The sequence below is a fragment of the Heliangelus exortis genome, chromosome 18, assembly GCF_036169615.1.
Source record: "Heliangelus exortis chromosome 18, bHelExo1.hap1, whole genome shotgun sequence".
Classification (NCBI taxonomy): Eukaryota; Metazoa; Chordata; class Aves; order Apodiformes; family Trochilidae; genus Heliangelus; species Heliangelus exortis.
The window spans coordinates 1,530,012-1,552,631 of NC_092439.1; the positions used below are offsets into that span (position 1 = coordinate 1,530,012).

Genomic DNA, 22,620 nt, shown 5'->3' on the forward strand with positions numbered 1-22,620 from the left:
TGGATTTCTGGAGCCTTTGGTACCCCCAGAGGGTGCTGCTGGATTTCTGAGGAGCCTTTGGTACCCCCAGAGGGTGCTGCTGGATTTCTGGAGCCTTTGGTACCTCCAGAGGGTGCTGCTGGATTTTTGAGGAGCCTTTGGTACCCCCAGAGGGTGCTGCTGGATTTTTGAGGAGCCTTTGGTACCCCCAGAGGGTGCTGCTGGATTTTTGAGGTGTCTTTGGTACCCCCAGAGGGTGCTGCTGGATTTTTGAGGAGCCTTTGGTACCCCCAGAGGGTGCTGCTGGATTTTTGAGGTGTCTTTGGTACCCCCAGAGGGTGCTGCTGGATTTTTGAGGAGCCTTTGGTACCTCCAGAGGGTGCTGCTGGATTTTTGAGGAGCCTTTGGTACCTCCAGAGGGTGCTGCTGGATTTTTGAGGAGTCTTTGGTACCTCCAGAGGGTGCTGCTGGATTTCTGGAGCCTTTGGTACCCCCAGAGGGTGCTGCTGGATTTTTGAGGAGCCTTTGGTACCCCCAGAGGGTGCAGCTGGATTTCTGGAGTCTTTGGTACCCCCAGAGGGTGCAGCTGGATTTTTGAGGAGCCTTTGGTACCCCCAGAGGGTGCTGCTGGATTTCTGGAGCCTTTGGCCGTGGCCATCAGGGTTCAGGGAGCCCTGAGGAGGCTCCTGTGGGTCCTTGGCAGGGGGGGGGAGCAGGGGGGTCCCTTGGGCTCTGCCAACCCCCAGCCCAGCCTGGGGGGCAGGGGCAGCCAGACCCTCCCCACCAAAGGGATCTCTCTGGGGACCCTGCCTGCCTTCCCCTTCCTTCTCACTTCCTTCCCTTCCTCCCCTCCGTTCCTTTCTCTTGTCCCTCCTTCCCTTCCTCTTCTTTCCTTCCCCTCTCCTCCCTTTCCTTCCTCTTCCTCTCTTTCTTCCCTCCTCCCTTCCTTCCTCCTCCCTCGTTTCTCTTCTCTCCTTCCTCCTCCCTCTCCCCCTCCTTCCTATCCTCCCTCTTCCTTTTCCTCCTTTTCCTCCTCCTTTTCCTCCTCCTTTTCCTCCTCCTTTTCCTCCTCCTTTTCCTCCTCCTTTTCCTCCTCCTTTTCCTCCTCCTTTTCCTCCTCCTTTTCCTCCTCCTTTTCCTCCTCCTTTTCCTCCTCCTTTTCCTCCTCCTCTTCCTCCTCTTTTTTCCCTCCTCTTTTTTCCCTCCTCTTTTTTCCCTCCTCTTTTTTCCTCCTTTTTTTTCCTCCTTTTTTTTCCTCCTTTTTTTTTCCTCCTTTTTTTTTCCTCCTTTTTTTTTCCTCCCTTTTTTTTCCTCCTTTTTTTTTCCTCCTTTTTTTTTCCTCCCTTTTTTTTCCTCCCTTTTTTTTCTTCCCTTTTTTTTCCTCCCTTTTTTTTCCTCCCTTTTTTTTCCTCCCTTTTTTTTCCTCCCTTTTTTTTCCTCCCTTTTTTTTCCTCCCTTTTTTTTCCTCCCTTTTTTTTCCTCCCTTTTTTTTCCTCCCTTTTTTTTCCTCCCTTTTTTTTCCTCCCTTTTTTTTCCTCCTTTTTTTTTTCCTCCTTTTTTTTTCCTCTTTTTTTTTCCTCCTTTTCCTTTCCCACCTCCTGGGGAGGTTTTTCCAGCAGGACCCCAGGCTCAGCCTCTCCTTGGTCACATCCAGCAGCACCTGGATCTGGGAGCAGAGCTCCTGGGACAGGACACAGATGGAATTTTGGGGGGAATCCCTGCTCTTTCCCTCCCCTTTGCCTTGGGGTGTCAATCCCTGCCCCACCTGCGGCCTTGGCTGTGGCCCCAGGTTTGGGGGTGTCTGGGGGGGGGGGTGACCCCAGCTCCATCCCTGTTCTGCTCCAGCCCTTTCCCTGCTCCCGGATCCCTGTGCAGGGCTGGGAAAGCGGCCCAGGAGGAGGAGGAGGAGGAGGAGGAGGAGCAGGGAGAGGCCACTCCGGAGCTTTGCCAGATGTGGGAAAGGAGAGAAGGAAAGAGGAGAAGGGGGCGGGGGGTGGGGGGTGCACACAGACACACACGATTTTTATTTTTAATTTTATTTTATATCTTTTGGGCTATTTTTATCTCCTCCCTATTCACCCCCAACCCTCCATTCCCTGCCCCAAAGCCCCGATGCCCCCCTTGATGTGCCCCCCAAAAACCACCCCCAGATCTCTCGGGGAGAGCATCCCCGGCTGAGATCCCATCCCGGGGGGGGGAGGGGGGGAAGTTGAAGAGAACCAGGATGGGATCCATGGTTTTCCCCCCCAAACCAACCCCCCCGGACCCCCCCATCCCTCCCCTCTCCCTCCTTCCCCCCACCCCCCGCATTGTTCCCGGCTCCGGGGCGGGAGGAGGAGCAGGGCCAGGGGCCAACATGCGCTCGGTTCCCCCCGTGCCGCCGAGGCAGCTCCAGGAAGGAAGGCAGAGGGAATTGGGAAGGTGCAGCCGGCTCGGAAAGCTCCTGGCATGTTGGGCGAGTTCTTCTTCCAGGTTGTTTGGGTCTCCCTGCTCCTCCGGACCGCCCCGGGCAGGGTTTATCCCGGGAGAAAGCAGCAGCCCAGCAGCTTTGCCGTGCAGAGGTACCCGCCTGCTCCTTCTTCCTTTTCCTTTTCCTTTCCTTCTCCTTCTCCCCAGCTCCACCTGGGGACAGCGATGTCCCCTGCCCGGCACCCCCCCACCCTTGGGCTCATTTGGGGGCTCCAGATCTGGGACAGGGACAGGGACCCCACCTGGCCCTCCCCCTGCCCAAAGGGACCCTTGGGAATTCTGCTCCCCATGCCCCTGTCCTGCTCCCTGTGTCCGTGTCCTGCTCCTCATCTCCATGTCCCACTCCCCATGTCCCTGTCCTGCTCCCCATATCCTGCTCTTCTTCCTCAAGTCCCTGTCCTGCTCCCTGTGTCCTGCTCCCTGTGTCCCGGTGTCCCCGTCCTGCTCCCCGTGTCCTGCTCCCCATGTCCCTGTCCTGCTCCCCATGTCCCCGTGTCCCCGTGTCCTGCTCCCCATGTCCCTGTCCTGCTCCCTGTGTCCGTGTCCTGCTCCTCATCTCCATGTCCCACTCCCCATGTCCCTGTCCTGCTCCATCCCTGTCCTGCTCCATCCCTGTCCTGCTCCCTGTGTCCTGTTCCCTGTGTCCCTGTCCTGCTCCCTGTGTCCCTGTCCTGCTCCCCATGCCTGTGTCCCACTCCCCATCTCCCTGTCCTGTTCCCCACATCCATGTCCTCCTCCCTGCATCCCTGTCCTGCTCCCAGTGTCCCCACATCCTGCTCTCCTCTTCCTCAAGTCCCTGTCCTGCTCCCTGCATCCCTGTCTTGCACAATGTCCTGTTCCTGGTGTCCCTGTCCTGTTCCTGGTGTCCCTGTCCTGCTTCCCGTGTCCCTGTCCTGCTCCCTGTGTCCTGCTCCCTGTGTCCCTGTCCTGTTCCTGGCATCCCTGTCCTGCTCCTCACATGTGTCCTGTTCCCCGTGTCCCTGTCCTTCTCTCCATGGCTCCTGCTCCCCATGTCCTGCTCTCTTGTTCCTCATGTCCCTGTCCTGCTCCCTGTGTCCTGCTCCATTCCTGTCCTGTTCCCTGTGTCCCTGTCCTGCTCCCCATGTCCCTGTCCTCCTCCCTGTGTCCTGCTCCCTGTGTCCCTGTCCTGCTCCCTGTGCCCCTGTCCTTTCCCCCATCTCCCGCCAGGGGACATTTTCCCCCTGTCCCCCCCTGTTGGGGTGCTCAGGTCAGCTGGATCACTGTCCCCTCCCTCTGTCCCCCCAGTTTTGGGGTCACCTTCCCAATCCCCCCCCCTGGCTCCATCTCCCACCCAGCCTGGAGCGGGACCTCGTGTCCCCACGTCCCAATACCCCCACCCTGCTGGCTGGAGCAGCTCCCTGGAGCCCTTTGCTGTGTCCTGGGAACCCAGGGCAGGGTGGCCTCAAGTCCTGTCCCTTGTCCCTTGTCCCTTGTCCCTTGTCCCTTGTCCCTGGCTCAGGCGCCACGTGGGGCCCCACGTTTGCTTCTCGGCCCTCGGCAGTGGATGCTGTCCCGGGTGGATGCTGGCTCCAGGCAGTGGGCACTGCACCCTACGTGAGTCCCAGGGGGGGCTCTGGAGGGATTGGGGGGGGGTGTCACAGCCCGGGAGGGGTGGGGGACACGTCCCTGACTGTCACTTTGTCCCTTTCCCTGCAGCTCTTTGCTCCTTCGGCTGCGGCGGCGGCTTCTGCATCGCCCCCAACCTCTGCTCCTGCCCCGATGGGGAGAGGGGCATCACCTGCCCAGGTAACCCCCCCCCCACCCCTGGGGGCACCCGAAGGGACACCCCCCACCACAAAAAAACAACAAAAAAAGAAAAAAAAAAAAAAAAAAAGAATTTTTTCCAGCAGGGGACGTTTCTCCTTGTCATCCTTGTCACCTCGCCAGGCATCCCTGGCAAGGTCGGGATGCTCAGGGTGCCGGGGGTGCCATCGGTGCCCCCCAAACCCCCCCCCCACGCCCTTCCCCGTCTTTCAGAGCCCCGGGGACGTGTGGGGAATACGGCTGCGACCTCTCCTGCAACCACGGGGGGTGCCAGGAGGTGGCCCGGGTCTGTCCCCTCGGCTTCTCCATGCTGGAGACCCCCAACGGCGTCCGCTGCACCGGTGAGGGGGGATGGGGGGATGATGGGTGTGGGGGGGGGGGGGTTTGGTGCCGGTGGTCCCGATGCCTCCCCCCTCCCCGTTTCACCCTCTGTCCCCCAGACATCAACGAGTGCCTGAGTGCTGCCTGCGAGGGTCCCTGTGTCAACACCGAGGGGGGATTCGTCTGTGAGTGTGGCCCCGGGCTCCAGCTCGCTGCCGACAGACACAGCTGCCAGGGTGAGGGTGGGGAGGGGGCCTGGGGGGGTGAGGAGGGGGTCTGAGGGGGGGGGTTTGACCCTTCGGTGTCCTCCTCCTCCCCCAGACACAGACGAGTGCCTGGCCACCCCCTGCCAGCATCGCTGCAGGAACAGCCTCGGCAGCTACCGCTGCTCCTGCCGCCCCGGCTACCACCTCCATGGCAACCAGCACTCCTGTCTGGGTGAGCCCTGGCCACCAAACCCCCCCCAGGGCCACCAAACCCACCCCCAGGGCCACCAAACCCCTCCCCAAGGCCACCAAACCCCTCCCTAAGGCCACCAGATGCCCCTCAGGGCCACCAAATCCCTCTCAGGACCACCAAACCTCTTCCCAAGGCAACCAAACCCCTCCCCAGGGCCACAAAACTCCCCCAGGGCCACCAAACCCCCCCCCCAGGGCCACCAAACCCACCCCCAGGGCCACCAAATCCCCCCAAGGCCACTAAAGCCCCCCTCAGGGCCACCAAACCCCTCCCCAAGGCCACCAAACCCCTCCCCAAGGCCACCAAACCTCTCCCCAAGGCAACCAAACCCCTGTCCAGGGCCACTAAACCCCTCCCCAAGGCAACCAAACCCCTCCCTAAGGCCACCAAATCCCCCCAGGACCACCAAACCCCTCCCAAAAGCCACCAAATCCCTCCCCAAGCTCACCAACTCCCCCCAGGACCACCAAACCCCTTCCCAGGGCCACCAACCCCAGGGGCCAGAGGTGTCCATGGAGCCCCCCGGCCCCGTTCTGTCCCGTGGGGCAGAGCAGGGGGGGGATGGGTGGGTGCTGCGGGTGCCCCCGAGGAATTTGGGACCTCCTGATTTTGGTGACTTTGTCCCCAAGATGTCAACGAGTGCAGGTGGCCCGGGGAACGCCGAGCTTGCCACCACAGTTGCCACAACACCCCGGGCAGCTTCCTCTGCTCCTGCCGCCCCGGGTACCGGCTGAGAGGGGATGGGGTCTCCTGTGAAGGTATTTGGGGTTTTTTGGGGGGAGCAGAGGGATCGAGGGGGGTTTGGGGGGGCTCATCTGGTTCTGACCCAAGTGCCAGGGGCAGGGACACCTCCCACAGCCCAGGTGGCTCCGAGCCCCATCCCAGCTGAGCTGGGGTGCTGGCACAGCCTCCCTGGGGAGCCCCTTCCAGCTGGGGTGGATTCAGAGGGTCACAGAATAGTTTGGGTTGGAAGGGACCTCTCCAGGTCACCCAGTCCAACCCCCCCTGCAGTGTCAGGGACCCCCTCACCTAGATCAGGGTGCTCAGAGCCTCCTCCAGCCTCACCTTGAACATCTCCAGGGATGAGGCCCCCAACCACCTCCCTGGGCAACCTCTGCCATTTTTCCACCACCCTCATGGTAAAGAACTTGTTCCTCGCATCCAATCTCAACCTCCTCAGCTCCGCTTTCCTTTTTTAAGTCCTTTCTAATTTCTCATTTCCTTCCCTCCAGGCTTTCCCAAACCCATCCTGCCTCCATCCCCCATCCTGCAGTCCCTGCAGCACCCACCCACCCTCCTCCTGCTCCCTCCTGGCTCCGGGGGATCCCTCCTGCTCCCCAGGGGCTCCCCCTCCTCCCACCTCCCCGCTGCTCCCCCCGGTACCCACCTCCCTCCCTCTTCTCTCTCCTTGGCCACCGAGTCACCCCCTGGGACCCCCACCCCATCCTCCCCTCACTGCTGGTACCGGGGAGCCCCCCGGGAGCCTGGAGCTCATTGGATGGAGCTGGGGGGGTGCAGGAGCTGTGTTTGCCAGGTGAGACCCCCCCCATCCCATCCCATCCCCTCCCATCCCCTCCATCCTATCCCCTTCCATCCCTTCCATCCCCTCCCATCCCCTTCTCATCCCCTTCCCCCATTCTCCCCATCCCCTCCCGTCCCTCCCATCCCATCCCCTCCCATCAATCCCATCCAATCCATCCCATTCCCCCCATCCCATTCCCCCCATCCCATTCCCCCCATCCCATTCCCCCCATCCCATTCCCCCCATCCCATCCACCCCCCTCCCATCCCCTCCCATCCCATCCCCTTCCATCCCTTCCATCCCCTCCCATCCCATTCCCCCCATCCCCTCCCCTTCCATCCTATTCCCCCATCCCATTCCCTCCCATCCCATCCATCCCATCCTTTCCCATCCCCTCCCCTTCCATCCTATCCCCCCCATCATATCCCATCCCATTCCCCCCATCCTCTCCCATCCCATCCCCTCCCATCAATCCCATTCCCCCCATCCCATCCCATCCCATTCCCCACATCCCATTCCCCCCATCCCATTCCCCCCATTCCATTCCCCCCATCCCACCCCACCCCATCCCACCCCATCCCACCCCATCCCACCCCATCCCACCCCATCCCACCCCATCCCACCCCATCCCACCCCATCCCACCCCATCCCATCCCATCCCATCCCATCCCATCCCATCCCACCCCATCCCACCCCATCCCACCCCATCCCATCCCACCCCACCCCATCCCACCCCATCCCACCCCATCCCATCCCATCCCACCCCATCCCACCCCATCCCATCCCATCCCATCCCATCCCCTCCCATCAATCCCATTCCCCCCCTCCCATCAATCCCATTCCCCCCCTCCCATCCCTCCCATTCCCCCCATCCCACCCCATCCCTCCCATTCCCCCCATCCCATTCCCCCCATCCCATCCCACCCCACCCCATCCCCCCCCCCCCTCCCCTGCCCCCCTCCCCACACCTCTGTGTCCCCAATGTCCCTTGCAGGGGGGACAAGTTCTCTGCCAAGCCCCCAGCTGCCCCATCTCCTGCTCCCACCCGCTGCCCGCCCCGCCCGGGGGCTGCTGCCCCACTTGTGCAGGTGACCCCTGTGTGTCCCCCCCGACCCCTCCCCATCCCCCCATCCCCCCAAATCCCCGGGGTGCCCCCCCTGACCCCCCCCTGTCCCCGCTGTCCCTCAGGGTGCCTGCACGAGGGGGTTCCCCACGCCGAAGGTGACGTTTTCACCCCCTGGGATGGGAACTGCACGGTCTGTGTCTGCCTGGTGAGCCCGGGGTGGGCTGGGGGGGGGACCCTGGGACCCCCTCTCAGTGCCCCGACGGGGGGGGGGTGACATCCCGGTGTCCCCCACAGGCTGGGAATGTCACCTGCATCTCCCCCGAGTGTCCCCCGGGCTCCTGCCTCAGCTCCTCACCCTCCGACTGCTGCTCCTGCCAGCCAGGTGGGTGCCCCCGGGACCCCCGTCCCTGGGGGGTGTCCCAGGGCCCTGCTGAGGATGGGTGGGGGTCAGGGTGGGGGTCAGGCAGGAGTTGGGCTCCCCTGCTCCCTCTCTGCTCCCCAGCAAGGTGCAGCTTTGGGGGTCACACGTACCCCCATGGAGCTCGGTTCAGCCTGGATGGGGACGACTGCACCTCCTGCCTCTGCCAGGTGGGGACACGGGGGGGACACGGGGGACAGGGGGTCCCCAGGGAGGGGGGAGGGTCCCCCAGGGGATGGAGGGAACCTTAGGATGAGGGGTCCCCAGGGATGGAAGATCCCGAGGGATATGGGGTCCCCAGGGGATGGAGGGTCCTTTAGGATGAGGGGTCCCCAAAAATGGGGTGTCCCCAAGGGTGGAAGGTCCCCAGGGATATGGGGTCCCCAAGGATGGAGGGAACCTTAGGATGAGGGGTCCCCAGGGATAGGATCCCGAGGGATATGGGATCCCCAGGGGATGGAGGGTCCTTTAGGATGAGAGGTCCCCAAGGGATGGGGTGTTCCCAGGGATGTGGGGTTCCCATGGATGGAGGGTCCCTAAGGATGAGGGGTCCCCCAGGATGGGGTGTTTCCAGGGATGGGGTGTTCCAAGGGATGTGGGGTCCCTAAGGATGAGGGGTCCCCAAAAATGGGGTGTCCCCAAGGGTGGAAGGTCCCCAGGGATGTGGGGTCTTCAAGGATGGAGGGAACCTTAGGATGAGGGGTCCCCAGGGATGGAAGATCCTGAGGGATATGGGGTCCCCAGGGGATGAGGGGTCCCTTAGGATGAGGGGTCCCCAGGGAGCAGGGATGGGGGATCCTCAGGCACAGAGTGTTCCCAGGGGATGGAGGGTCCCCAGGGATATGGGGTCCCCAGTGGATGGAGGGTCCCTAAGGATGAGGGGTCCCCAGGGATGGGGGTTCCCCTGGCATGGGATGTCCCCAGGGATGTGGGGTCCCCAAGAGAGGAGGTGCTCAGAGAGAGAGGGTCCCTAAAGATTTGGGGTCCCCAGGGATGCTCCAGGCCTTCCCTCCCCATCCTGCTGGGGCTCCAGGCAGGGTGGGTGGGCGGGGGGCTTTGGGGACAGCAGGTGACACGTGGCCTTGTCCCCAGGGGGGAGAGGTGGAGTGCTCCTTCGCCCCCTGCCCCGTGCTGGATTGTCCCCAGCACCAGCAGCACCTGAGCCCTGGGCACTGCTGCTTCACCTGCAGGGACCCCCCAGCCCCCGCCAGTGAGACCCCAGCTGGGGACACGGGGGGACACGGAGAGTGGCATGGGGGGGACAGCTGGGGACAGGGGAGCTGGGATCTGGGGGGACACCTGGGGACAGGGAGAGTGGGATGTGGGGGGATATTGGGGGACAGGGGAGATGGGATGTGGGGGGACACCTGGGGACAAGGAGGGTGGGATGGGGGGGACAGTGAGGACAGGGAGAGTGGGATGTGGGGGGACATTTGGGGACAGGGAGAGTGGGATGGGGGGACATTTGGGGACAGGGGAGATGGGACATGGGGGGACACTTGGGGATGTGAAGGGTGGGATGTGAGGGGACACTTGGGGACAGTGAGGACAGGATACAGGGGACATGGAAAGGTGGGGAGAGTGGGATGGGGGGACAGTGAGGACAGGGGAGATGGGATGTGGGGGGACACTTGGGGACAAGGAGGGTGGGATGTGGGGGGGCATTTGGGGACAGGGAGGGTGGGATGTTGGGGACACCTGGGGACAAGGACAGAAGAGAGGGGACACTTGGGGACAGGGAAATGGGGAGAGCTGGGGGGGGGGGGGATGCACAGGGGCTGGTGAGGAGGGGGTGCAGGTGGGGAGTGGGTGCAGAACAGGACCCCCAGGGGGTGCTGGGGGGGGGGGTGTCCGTGTCCCCCTGTCCCCCCCAGCCCAGGTTTGTGTCCCCTGTCCCCCCAGGCTGCCTGGTGGATGACAACGGGGTGGAGTTTCCCATCGGGCAGATCTGGTCCCCGGGTGATCCCTGTGAGTTGTGCATCTGCCAGGTGAATGAGAACCCTGCTCTGCTCCCCTCCTCACGCCTCCTCCTCCTCCTCCTGGGGGTGTGTCCCCCACCCCGATGGCCACGGTGGCCACCAAGCGGCTCCTGGGCTTGGAATCTGCCGGGGTGAGGTAGCCCGAGGTCTCTGTCAAGTGCCCCGTCCCTGCAGGCAGACGGCTCAGTCAGCTGCAGGAGGACAGAGTGTCTGGAGAGCTGTCCCCACCCCATCCACATCCCGGGACAGTGCTGCCCCGACTGCTCCGCAGGTGACACCTCTGTCCCCTCCCCTGATCCTAGAGGTGACACCTCTGTCCCTTCCCCTGACCCTGGAGGGGACACCTCTGTCCCTTCCCCTCAACCCAGGGGTGACACCTCTGTCCCTTCCCCTGTCCCTGGAGGTGACACCTCTGTCCCTTCCTCTCACCCTGGAGGTGACACCTCTGTCCCTTCCCCTGACCCCAGAGGTGACACCTCTGTCCCCTCCCCTGACCCCAGAGGGGACACCTCTGTCCCTGGAGGTGACACCTCTGTCCCTTCCCCTCAACCCAGAGGTGACACCTCTGTCCCTTCCCCTGTCCCTGGAGGGGACACCTCTGTCCCTCACCCCGCAGGTGACACCTCTGTCCCTTCCTCTCACCCTGGAGGTGACACCTCTGTCCCCTCCCCTGACCCCAGAGGGGACACCTCTGTCCCTTCCCCTCACCCTGGAGGTAACACCTCTGTCCCTGGAGGTGACACCTCTGTCCCCTCCCCTGACCCTGGAGGTGACACCTCTGTCCCTTCCCCTCACCCTGGAGGTGACACCTCTGTCCCTCACCCTGGAGGTGACACCTCTGTCCCCTCCCCTGACCCTGGAGGTGACACCTCTGTCCCTTCCCCTGTCCCTGGAGGGGACACCTCTGTCCCTTCCCCTTCTCAGAGTCCCCAACCCAGCCCCTCCTCGTCCCCTCAGGCTGCACCTACATGGGCAGAAGCTTCTCCAACAACCAGACCTTCCCCTCCCTGCTGGATCCCTGTCTCAGCTGCATCTGCCTGGTGAGAGACCCCCAAGGACCCCCCGAGACCCCTTCACCTCCTGCCCCGGGGGCTGAGACTCCTTTTATTTTTTCCCTCCAAGCTCCAGAGGGTTTGGGGAAATTCCCTTTTTTTTTTTTTTCTTGGTGAAAAGAACCTCTTTTCCTCTTTTTCTTGCTTTCTCCCTCCCAGCTGGGCTCCGTTGCCTGCTCCCCCCTGGACTGTGCCATCTTCTGCACCTACCCCTTCCACCCTGAGGGCGAGTGCTGCCCTGTCTGCCAGGGTAAGAACCAGGGAAAAAAGGGGAAAAAAAAAAAAATTAGGGACAACTGGATGTCACCAACCACCCACCGGACCCGCTGCCCCCCGAGGGGACCCTGGGGAGAGACCCCCTGGAGGGGTTGGGGTTTTTTTGCAAGGAAAAAAGGGGTGGGGGGTGTGCAGGGAGAAAGGGGGAGACCCCATGAGCAGCCTGAGACATGGAGGGGGGTGAGGGGGAGGTGTGGGGTGGGGAATGGGATCAGTGAGACCCCCCCCCCTGGGAATGGGGGAAATGCTGGTGAGGTGGAGGGGAGTGGCTGGAAGTGAGAAATGAGATGTTAATGAGATGATAATGAGGACTCAATCAAATGGGGGACACAGAAAATTAACCAGGCCACCACGATGTCCCCCCCCATCCTAAATTCCCACAATTTCCTTGCAAACCTCCCAAGTTTGGAGCTGAGTCAGCTCTGCCCCCCCCTCACTGGGGACATCCAGTTGGGGACAACCCCTTGTCCTTGACCTGAGTCTTTTGGGGGGGGAGTCAGGGGGTCCCTGCCCCCCCTGAGCACCTTTTCACTCCCCCCCCTCACTGGGGACATCCAGTTGGGGACAACCCCTTGTCCTTGACCTGAGTCTTGGGGTGGGGGGCTGCAGGGGGTCCTGTGTCACCCCACAGTCACCTCCCTGCCCCCCCTCAGCACCTTTTCACTGCCCCCCCCCCCCTCACTGGGGACATCCAGTTGGGGACAACCCCTTGTCCTTGACCTGAGTCTTTTGGGGGGGGGTCAGGGGGTCCTGTGCCACCCCACAGTCACCTCCCTGCCCCCCCTCAGCACCTTTTCACTGCCCCCCCTTTTCCCCCAGACTGCAACTACCAGGGCAGGAAGGTGGTGAACGGCCAAACCTTCACCCCCGAGGGGCAACCCTGCACCCACTGCACGTGCCAGGTGAGCTGGGTGGCTGTGGGGGTGACAAAGGGGACAGGAGGGGAGGGTTCACCCCAATTTTCCCCCCCCCACCCCCCCTGGCTGCCAGCTGGGGGAGGTGAGCTGTGAGAAGAGGCTGTGTCCCCTCTCCTGTGCCGAGCCCGTCCCGCTGCCCTCCTGCTGCCCACCCTGCCCAGGTAAAAAGGGGGGGTTTGGGGGTGTCCCCGGGGTGTTGGGGGGGGTGCTGGTGGTGGCAGGGTCTGCCTCCTGTCCCCTCTCGTGGCTTGGGGACAGGGGCCATGCTGCAGCACCCGTGGGACCCCAGGGGAGGGGTGGGTGCTAACCAGAGGCTTCTCTCCCGTTACCCGCAGACGTCTTCCTCCCGCTGCACGGCAGGGACCCCCCCCCCTCCTTGTCCCTGTCCCCCTCCCTGTCCCCAACCCACCAGGACTCACCCACTGTCCCCCCCCACCCCGACCCATCCCCCCAACCCCCCCATCCCCGCCTGGCCCAGCTCCTGCTCCCCAACACACCCCCCCTGCACCCCTCTCCGGGGAGTTCCGGGGCTGAGGAGCCCCCCCTGACCACGCTGAGCCCCCCCGGGCACCCCTCAGCAGCCCCTCTGTCCCCTGACACCCCCCCCCCAGCTCCCACAGGATCAAACCCCGAGGCTCAGGGACCCCCCGGGGATGTGGAGCCCTTGGCTGGGGGGCATGTGGCTCCCTAAGGTGGGAGGAGGATGAAGAGGAGGATGAAGAAGGAGGAGGAGGAGGGGGGGGGGCTGCAGGACCAGCAGGCCTGGCCCACCAGGCCCCCCGGGGGGGTGGGTGGCTGGGGAGGGGGTGCCAAGAGGACAGGGTGGGTGACAGCATCCCTGCTCCCATGGGTGCTACCCCCCCCACTCCCGTGGGTGCCCCCCACCCCATGGGTGCTGCCCCGAGGGGTCCCTCAGCCCCCCAGCCCCCCCACTGCAGCAGGACTGTGGGGCAGGACCAGCCCCCCCCCCCCAGACCCCCACCCCTTCCCCAGCTTGTGGGGTGCAGGATATGGGGCTGGGGGACACTCCTGGGGTGGGGAGGGGTCCTCCCTGCCCCCAATAAAGTCACCCTGGTATTTATGCCCTGTCCCCCTCCTCCTGCTTGCACCCATTTTGGGGGGGGGGATTGGGGTGAGCAGCCACCCACCCAGGTGACAGGGACAGTGATGGAGGTGACATCCTGATCCCCCACACCCAGGTGACAGGGACAGTTCTGGAGGTGACATCCTGATCCCCCACACCCAGGTGACAGGGACAGTGCTGGAGGTGACGTCCTGGTCCCCTCTGGTCCCTCCACACTCAGGGTGACAAGGACAGTGCTGGAGGTGACATCCTGGTCCCCTCTGGTCCCTCACACCCTCCCCAGCCCACCTGGCTGCTGCCACTTCCTGCTGTGCCCTGTGGTGGCATGGGGACAGAAAGCAGTGGAGACATGGCCAAACTGTCCCCTCCTCCAAGCCCTGTGCTGTCCCTGCCCAGGGACAGGGTGACAGCACCAGGGTGGCCACGCCAGCCCTTTGCCCAAGAGCCATGACACAGGGGGGGGGCTTCTTCTCCGTGGCTTTATTGTGCTCGGTGGCCATGGCAGGAGGGGGATGGGAGCTCTGGGTGAGGAGGGGGGCTGGGGGGTGTCCCCCAGCAGGTCAGGGGACATCAGGGCAGTGAGGAGCAGTGGCTGTGTGTGTCCCCAGGAGGGGGACAGCCCTCAGGGCAGGCGGGACAGCCCCACCCTGTTGTATCCCCTGTCAAAGATGACGTAGTACTCCCGGATGAAGACATCCCCCAGGATCCAGAGGGTCCCGGATTCCGTGGGGGGATCCATGCCATCCAAAGCCAGGCTGCAGCCCCCAGCTCTCTGCAGCCAAAAGATGGGTGGTGTGGGAAGGTGATCACCCCCCCCCCCCCAAAAAAAAAGCAGCCCCCTCCCCACGGGGGGGACACTCACCACTGTCACATAGGCCCGGGGGGGGATGTGGAAGGCGGTGCCGTTGATGTTGAAGACGAGGTCGGGCATGCTGCTGATATTCATGCAGTTGACCTGGAGGGGACAAGGTGACACATCAAGGACCACCTGGCCTGCAGACCCCCCCCCCCCCCCCAAAAAAAAGGCTCCCTGGGGTCTTCTTACACTGCCACTGCGGGTGGCACCCACGGCCTTCTGGATCTTGCGGAGGGCAGGGCTGGGGATGACGAGGAGCGAGGTGCCGGTGTCGATGATGGCCTGGCAGCCGTTGGCACAGGCAACTGGGGTCCCATTAACGGTGACACTGGGGAGAGAGGAGGGGGGTGAGGGGCTGGGAACCCCCCCCTCGAAAGAGCCACGGGGGCGAGGGGGGCCACCAAGTGGCAGAGGGAGTACTTGTCCATGGAGATCTGCCAGTAGGTTTCAGCAGAGAGGTTGATCCAGGTGATGCCGTTGGTGGTGTAGGAGGTGTCGATGCCACCGAAGAGGATGAAGCTGCCAGCCATGGAGTTCCTGCAAGGGGAGGGACAAGGTCCCTGCTTGTCACCCGAGGTCCCTGCTTGTCACCAGTGCTCTGTTGGCATTGTCACCACTGCTCTGCTGGCAGTGGCATCACCAACAGGGGCTTTGCTGACATCCCCTGGTGCTGGGAATGGTGAGTGTGTCCCCGAGGAGTCATGAGGAATGGTGAGCTGTGTCCCCAAGGAGCCACCAGGAATGGTGAGCTGTGTCCCCAAAGAGCCACCAGGAATGGTGAGCTCTGTCCCCAAGGAGCCACCAGGAATGGTGAGCTGTGTTCTTCAGGAGTCACCAGGGAATGGTGAGTGTGTCCCCAAGGAGCCACCAGGGAATGGTTTGCTGTGTTCCTCAGGGACCACCAGGAATGGTGAGCAGTGTCCCTCAGGGGCCACCAGGAATGGTGAGCTGTGTCCCCAAGGAGCCACCAGGGAATCATGAGCCATGTTCCTCAGGGGCCACCAGGAATGGTGAGCTGTGTCCCCAGGGAGCCACAAGGAATGGTGAGCTCTGTCCCCAAGGAGCCACAAGGAATGGTGAGCTGTGTCCCCAAGGAGCCACCAGGAATAGTGCCAGAATCAGCCCAGGGAGAAAATCCTTGTGCAGGGCTGTGCAGCTCCAGCCAGGCCCTACCTGCTGAGGTAGACAGAGAAGAGTTTCTTGTCCACCAGGTTCTGTCTCATCATGTTGTCAAAGACTGGGGGTGGCTCCAGAGGAGGAGATACTCGGGTAAGCCAAGCCCAGGATGCTGTCGAAGGGAGTGTAGAAGAAGGTGTCCCCAGGCTCTGTTTCAGCCAGCCCAAAGATCTGGCTCTGGATTCGGATGGTGGAGATCTGGTTTTGGGGGAGACGAGGAGAAAGTGGTTTGGGTGGTGTCCCTCTTCCTGGGTGGGGTGTGGGAGGGGGGTGTCCCCTCTGCCTTACGATGGTGGTGTCGTAGCCCAGGATGCCCGTCATGCTGCCGGTGCCATAGGTGATCTCCAGGGTGTCGTTGGTGGGCATGAAGGTGAGGGACAGCGCTGGGTTGAAGCGGTCGTGGTTCACTGAGGGGGAGGGAAGGAGATGGTCACCGTCCCTCGTGTCCTCAGGGACTGAGGGGACCCTCCAGCACCTCCCCCCCGGCACCCGACACCCCCGGGAAGCGAGAGCGTGTGGGCTCCCAGCCCCTCCGGACCTCCCCGAGCCAGGCAGGGCTGGAGGGGTGGGGAAGCCTGGGCTCCTGATGCTTTCAGCCCTTTCCCAGGTAGCCACGGGGCTAGCAGACACCTACAGCAGGCAGGGCTCTTGCAGTAGACAGAGGGCACCCAGAGGTTGGAGGAGCCGGTGTCAAAGATAACGGTGAAGCGCTGGGGCGGGGTGCCGATGAAAATGGTGCCGAAGTACTCGTTCTGTCACAGCAGGAGGGGAGGGGGCTACTGGGGTGGCTAGCGGGCTAGTGGGGGGGGTAAGGGGGTAGTGGGGGGGGTAACGGGCCAGTGGGGGGGGTAAGGGGGTAGTGGGGAGGGTAAGGGGTTAGTGGGGGGGGTAAGGGGTTAGTGCGGGGGGTGAAGGGCTAGTGGGGGGGTGAAGGGCTAGCAGGGGGGTAAGGGGTTAGTTGGATGGGTGAAGGGCTAGTGGGGTGGGTGAAGGGCTAGTGGGGTGGGTAAGGGTTAGTGGGATGGGTAAGGGGTTAGGGGACAGGTAAAGGGTTAGGGGGATGGGTAAGGGGCTAGAGGGATGGGTAAGGGGTTAGGGGAACAGGTAAGTGTAGGGGGATGGCTAAGAGGCTAGTGGAGTGGGTAAAGGGCTAGTGGGATGGCTAAGGGGTTAGGGGAACAGGTAAGGGGTTAGGGGAACAGGTAAGGGGTTAGGGGGATAGGTAAGGGGCTAGAGGGATGAATTAGTGGGTTAGGGGGATGGGTGAGGAAGCTAGGGGGATGGGTGAGGAGCTAGGGGGATGGGTAAGGGGTTTAGTGGATGAGTAAGGGGTTAGGGGGATGGGCAAGGGGCTAGTGGATGCCTAAGGGGCTATTGGAATGGGTAAAGGGCTAGTGGGACAGGGTAAGGGGTTAGGGGGACAGGTAAGGGGCTAGTAGGACGAGTTAATGGGTAGGGGTATGGGTGAGGAGCTAGGAGGATGGGTAAAGGGCTAGTGGGATGGCTAAGGGCTAGTGGGGTGGGTAAGGGGTTAGTGGGGTGGGTAAGGGGTTAGAGGGATGGGTAAGGGGCTAGTGAGATGAGTTAATGGGTTAGGGGAGTGGGTGAGGGGCTAGCAGGTTGGGTTAGGGTTAGGGAGATAGGTAAGGGGCTTGCAGGATGAAGAAGGGGCTAGTGGGCCAGGTAAGGGGTTAGGGGGTCAGGTAAGGGGTTTAGGGGGACAGGTAAGGGGTTAGGAGGTCAGGTAAGGGGTTAGGGGGCCAGGTAAGGGGTTAGGGGGACAGGTAAGGGGTTAGGAGGTCAGGTAAGGGGTTAGGGGGCCAGGTAAGGTGGTTAGGGGGTCAGGTAAGGGGTTAGGAGGTTAGATAAGGGGTGAGCAGGGCAGGTGAGGGCTAGGAGGAGGAGGAAAAGGCCAGTGGCCCCTGGGCTGCCCCATGCTCACGTCCATGTAGTTCTGCATGGGCTCGGTGGTGCCGGTCCGGTAGTACTTGGAGGCTGGGTTGTAGGGGTGGTTGAGCAGGAACTCCTCCAGCAAGCCCTGCTCCTGCAGGGTCTGCCTCAGGACTTCATCCTCCTCAGGGACACCCTGGGGGGCAGGAGAGATGGAGGGGGGGTGTGTCAGGGGGGGGACGACACCCCTAAAAACCACCACACCTCCTCCCAGGGCTCGGGGTGGGGATGGGGGGTCCCGGGCTGGTGGTGGCACCCAGTGCTCACCTGGCGGGGGTGCAGTGGGTGAGGGTGACCAAGGTGAGGAGCAGGAGGAGCTTCATGGTGGGGGGGTGGTGGGGTGTAGGGCCAGGCTGGGTGTGCCACGGGTCCAGGCTCTGGCTCCTTTTATCCCAAGCAGGAGGGGCTGGCCCCGTGCCCTCGATAAGGAAGGCAAATGGCTCCAGGGGAAGTTATCAAAATGTCCTTAAGGGAGACGAGGGGGGTGAGGGGGGGAAAAAAGTGTCCAGCTCAGGGTTCTCCATCCTCACCAGAGCCAAATGCCACCAGGGGAGGGGGTGGGGATGTGGCCAGCGAGCTGAGGGTTGGCAGAGAAGCAGCCTCTGCGCCCTGACTGGGAGGAACTGGGGGATACTGGGAGGGGGAGTTGGCCGGGAGGATTTCTCAGCCCTGTTTCTCCCCGGGGTCTCTCAGGATCCCCTCCCTGTGTCCCAGCTCCCAGAGCAGAGTTTCTGTCTCCAGGGGTTGGTCAGGGTCCTCTGCTCCCCCAGCCCCTTGTTTGGGGGGTTGCTTGAGGAACTGGGACCAGTTGTGGGGTGAAACTGGGCCCAGAAAGAAAGGGGAGGAAAAGATGAGCTGGGGATGGTGCTGGGTGAATGACCCCAAGGCCAAGGTGGGGCTGGCCCAGGTGTGTCACCCTGCCACCACCACATCTGTCACCTTGTCCATGTTTGGGGACACAGCCAGACCCTGAGCTGAGGACCCAGAGGCACCATACAGAGTTGGGGTTTCCACGCTTTCATCCAGCTCTAAATTTGGGAAAAGATTCCAGGGAAGATGCTAAATTGCACCAGGGAGGGGGATGAAACGAGTTAAGAGCCAACAGTTGGGATCTGATCAAAAAAAAAAAGGGATGAAATCTTTAATTCTTCCCCAGAGAAAAAGGAAAAGTCTTCAGTTTGGAGGTGGGAGGCTGGAAAGGAGAAGGTCTTGCTGAGCCCCCCCAAAATGGTGAATTTGGAGCTGGGAGAAGCTGCAGGGGTGGGGGGTTGGCATGGGGGCTCCTCAGGGGGCTCCTGAGCCAGGTGCTGCCTCTGGGACACTGGAAATTCCAAAAAAAAAAAAAAAAACCAGAAAAAAAATCAGAGCTGAGAGCAGAGCAGCTCCTGCAGGCCCAAGGCCAGCAGTGCCTTTGGGGGATGAATCAGAGGCTGAATCACAGAGTGGTTTGGGTTGGAAGGGACCTTAAAGGTCACAGAGAATCATCCCAGTTGGAAAAGCCCTCTAAGAACATCAAGTCCAAGCTTCCACCCAGAACAAAAAAATAATCACCCTGCTCAGTGGAGCGTGGCCTCAAGTGCTGCAGCCACGTGGCTGCTGAGCCCCTCCAGGGGTGCTGACCCCACCACCACCTCCCTGGGCAGCTCCTTCCAAGGCCTGACCACTTTTTTTGGTCAGGAAATTCCTCCTCACTTCTCCTCCAAAGCTCTCCAGGAGCAGCTCCTGGCCATCTTCTCCAGCCCTGGTGTTATCCACCTGGGAGAAGAGCCCAACACCCAGCACCAACCTCCCTGCAGGGAGCTGCAGAGGGCAACGAGGCCTCCTCTGAGCTTCCTCTTCTCCAAAACTCAAGTTTCTCCTCATGGGGCTCCTTCTCCAGAGCCCTCCCAGCTTGGCTGTCCTCTGCACACCTCTGGGAAGTCTCTTTCCTCCTTGCCCTCAGCTCTGCAAATCCCTTCCTCTGCTGGCCACACTCTTGCTGGTCAGGCCAGGGTGCTGGTAGCCTTCTTGGCCACCAACACCCCCGGGTCCAAGCCCCATCCAACCCTTCAGCACCTCCAGGGATGGGGCAGCCACAGCTCCTCTGGGAAACCTGAGGAGGAGGTGGGCACCCTCACCCCAAAAAACTTCCTCCTCGTGTCCATCCTCACTTTCCCTCTCCCAGTTTAAATCCATTCCCCTCATCCCATCCCTCCATTATCCCAAGTCCCTTCCCAGTTTTCCTGCAGCCCCTTTGTCACTGGGAGGAACTTCTGGGGGCAACCAGGGACTCAGCACCCTCACCCCAAGGAATTTCCTCCTCGTGTCCATCCTCACTCTCCCCTCTCCCAGTTTAAAGCCATTCCCCTCACCATCCCTCCATTATCCCAAATCCCTGCAGCCCCTTTTTGTCACTGGGAGGAACTTCTGGGGGCACCCTGGGGCTCAGCACCCTCACCCCAAAGAATTCCACCCTAATCCATCCTCTCTCCCCTCTTCCAGTTCACCTCCATTCCCCTCATCCCATCCCTCCATTATCCCAAATCCTTCCCCAGTTTTCCTGCAGCCCCTTTGTCACTGGAGGAATTTCTGGGGCAACCAGGGGCTCAGCACCCTCACCCCAAAAATTTCTCCTGATGTCCATCCTCACTCTCCCCTCTTCCAGTTTAAATCCATTCCCCCTCATCCCATCCCTCCATTATCCCAAATCCCTCCCCAGTTTTCCTGCAGCCCCTTTTTGTCACTGGGAGAACTTCTTGGGGCACCCAGGGGCTCAGCACCCTCACCCAAAGAATTTCCTCCTCGTGTCCATCCTCACTTTCCCCTCTTCCAGTTTAAATCCATTCCCTCATCCCATCCCTCCAGGCCCTTATCCCAAATCCCTTCCCAGTTTTCCTGCAGCCCCTTTTTGTCACTGGGAGGAACTTCTGGGGGCACCCAGGGGCTCAGCACCCTCACCCCAAAAAACTTCCTCCTCATGTCCATCCTCACTCTCCCTCTCCCAGTTTAAACCCATTCCCTCTCATCCCATCCCTCCATTATCCCAAATCCCTCCCCAGTTTTCCTGCAGCCCCTTTTTGTCACTGGGAAGTGCTCTGAGGTCTCCCTGGACCCTTCTCTTCTCCACCCTGACCAATCCCAACTCTCAGAGGAGCAGCCCAAGCAAAGGGGTTGCAAAGTTGGCTGAAAAAATGGGATTTTTTCTTTGGAGAAGATGAGTGAAGCACTTGAAGAAAAATCCCTCAGCAGGGAAGCTCTCACCTTCCTCTCCTCCAAGGATTGAGCTCCAGGGATCCTCTGGAGCTGAGGAGCTGCCAGGCTTGGGATGTGCTCCATGGAGAGGGCAGGAATGTCCCAGGAGATCCACAGGAGCTGGGAGGGGTTGGAGAAGGTGGTGGCTGGAGCTCCACAAAGTCAGCAGCCAAGGATGTGTTGGTTTAGGAAGCTTGGAGAAGATCCTGCTGGAAAATGGAGGGAGAGGAGGTAACTGGGAGAGGGATGGGGAATAGGGGAGGATTGGTCCCAGTGATGCTGGGGTGGATTTTCCTCTCTTTGGGACATTTTTGAGCAGAATTTGTTGGGGTGAGGGTGGGGGTGTCAGGGCTGAGTGCCTCCAAGGTCCCCTCCAAGGGGTCCTCCTGCTGCTCCTGCAGGGATTTGGGGAAAGGAGCAGTTTGGGGCTAAAAGGGACTTGGGTAATGTCAGGGAAATCCAACTTTTGGGGTTGTATTTCACTGGAAGGAAATGATTTGCAAAGGTTTTGGATCAGCTCCTTCTTCTGCCAACTGAGCCCATCAGGAGGAGCCAAGGACAGAATCCAGGCAGGGAATGGTTTGGGGATGGAGAAGTTGGAGAATTCAGCACCAAAAATTAAAAAATTCCCGAGCATAAAAAGTCCAGAAGAAAAGAAAGGATGGAGGAGGGGGGAAATAATCACATTTAGGGTGCCAAAGGAGTTTGTGTGAGGGTTACAGGGTGTTTTCTCAGGTAAGAACCCTGAAGAGCTCCTGGTGAGCAGAGAAAATGTGGGCTTGGTGCTTCCTGGGCTGGAAGCCACTGAGGCTCATCCTGAAGTCCTCTCCCTCAGGATGTGGCTCCTGGTCCTGATCCCTCCAGGACAGGTCTGGCTTCAGTGGGACTCCAAGGCTTCACCTCCTTCCCAAAATCTTTTCCTTCCATTTTTAATTTTTTTTTTTTTTCCACAGGGTTTTCAGAGCCTTCTGAAGATCAGAACCTTGGAGTTTGGGAGCAGTGTGACCCATCCAGCACTTTACATCCTCCCAGAGCCTGGAATGGGAGAGGGAAAACCAGAGCTTCCAGGGGCTGGGAAGATGGGAATGGCTCTGGAATTGGGGACAGGGTGGCTGAAGGTGACAGCTCTGCTGTAGCTCTGCTTGGCAGCAGAGGGCACCAAAAGATGGAGAGATCCAGGCCACGTCCATCCCAAGCAGATGGAGACAGCTGGAGGGGAGGATTTGGGAATTTTTTGTGCTGGTTTGCAGCTCCTCGTGCAGCTGTGCTTGGGTTGGGACTCCTGGGACAAGGAAATCACCCCAGGAGTGTGCTCCCCCCCCCAAAAAATGTAAGATTTGGGTGTTTGAGAAGGCTGGATTGGGCTTCCTGGGAGCAGAAGTGTCACAGGATTCCTGTGGAGCAGGAAAACAAAACCCCAGCAGCCCTGGGGGTGCAGGACAAGTGGTGGTGGGGGGGGTTTGGGTGCTGCCCTGCACCTCCCCCTGCAGGAAAGGGGTGAGAGGAACATTCTGTGCTTTGCTGCTTCCGGGGATTCATGTGCAGATGGAACCTCAAAACTCCAAGAGATTGTCCTCAAAAAGCTACAAGATTGTCCCTCAAAAAGCTCCAAAAATGGTCCCTCAAAAAGCTACAAGATTGCCCCTCAAAAGGCTCCAAGATTGTCCCTCAAAAAGCTCCAAGATTCTCCCTCAAAAGGCTCCAAGATTGTCCCTCAAAGCTCCAAAAATGGTCCCTCAAAAGGCTCCAAGATTGTCCCTCAAAAAGCTCCAAGATTCTCCCTCAAAGCTCCAAGAGATTGTCCCTCAAAAAGCTTCAAGATTATCCCTCGAAAAGCTCCAAAAATGGTCCCTCAAAAAGCTCCAAGATTTTCCCTCAAAAAGCTCCAAGATTGTCCCTCAAAGCTCCAAAAATGGTCCCTCAAAAGGCTCCAAAAATGGTCCCTCAAAGCTCAAAAAATGGTCCCTTGAAAAGCTCCAAGATTGCCCCTCAAAGCTCAAAAAATGGTCCCTCGAAAAACTCCAAGATTGTCCCTCAAAAAGCTCCAAAAATGGTCCTTGAAAAGCTCCAAGATTGTCCA

At 60.9% G+C, this 22,620-nt stretch overlaps 2 protein-coding genes across 2 annotated transcripts; one reads left to right on the forward strand and one right to left on the reverse strand.

Annotated features, from left to right (window-relative positions):
* The first annotated feature begins 2,290 nt into the window (after positions 1 to 2,290).
* On the forward strand, positions 2,291 to 13,324 carry VWCE (von Willebrand factor C and EGF domains). Its single transcript, XM_071761922.1, has 20 exons — positions 2,291 to 2,540; positions 3,929 to 4,023; positions 4,126 to 4,215; positions 4,449 to 4,574; positions 4,674 to 4,790; positions 4,876 to 4,992; positions 5,643 to 5,771; positions 6,246 to 6,547; positions 7,530 to 7,623; positions 7,724 to 7,806; positions 7,896 to 7,983; positions 8,104 to 8,189; positions 9,112 to 9,229; positions 9,922 to 10,007; positions 10,173 to 10,269; positions 10,956 to 11,038; positions 11,210 to 11,300; positions 12,146 to 12,228; positions 12,317 to 12,417; positions 12,604 to 13,324. Exons 1-20 carry the CDS (start codon positions 2,428 to 2,430, stop codon positions 12,932 to 12,934), a joined length of 2,430 nt encoding a protein of 809 aa, XP_071618023.1. The 5' UTR covers positions 2,291 to 2,427; the 3' UTR covers positions 12,935 to 13,324.
* A 468-nt stretch (positions 13,325 to 13,792) lies between these two features.
* Positions 13,793 to 18,257, reverse strand: LOC139804796 (pepsin A-like). The gene is given in 11 exon segments (XM_071762410.1): positions 13,793 to 14,099; positions 14,190 to 14,282; positions 14,373 to 14,511; positions 14,604 to 14,720; positions 15,357 to 15,424; positions 15,426 to 15,557; positions 15,648 to 15,766; positions 15,994 to 16,111; positions 17,302 to 17,445; positions 17,577 to 17,693; positions 18,249 to 18,257. Coding segments are annotated over 11 exon segments (1,206 nt in total). The 3' UTR covers positions 13,793 to 13,949.
* Positions 18,258 to 22,620: the final 4,363 nt, after the last annotated feature.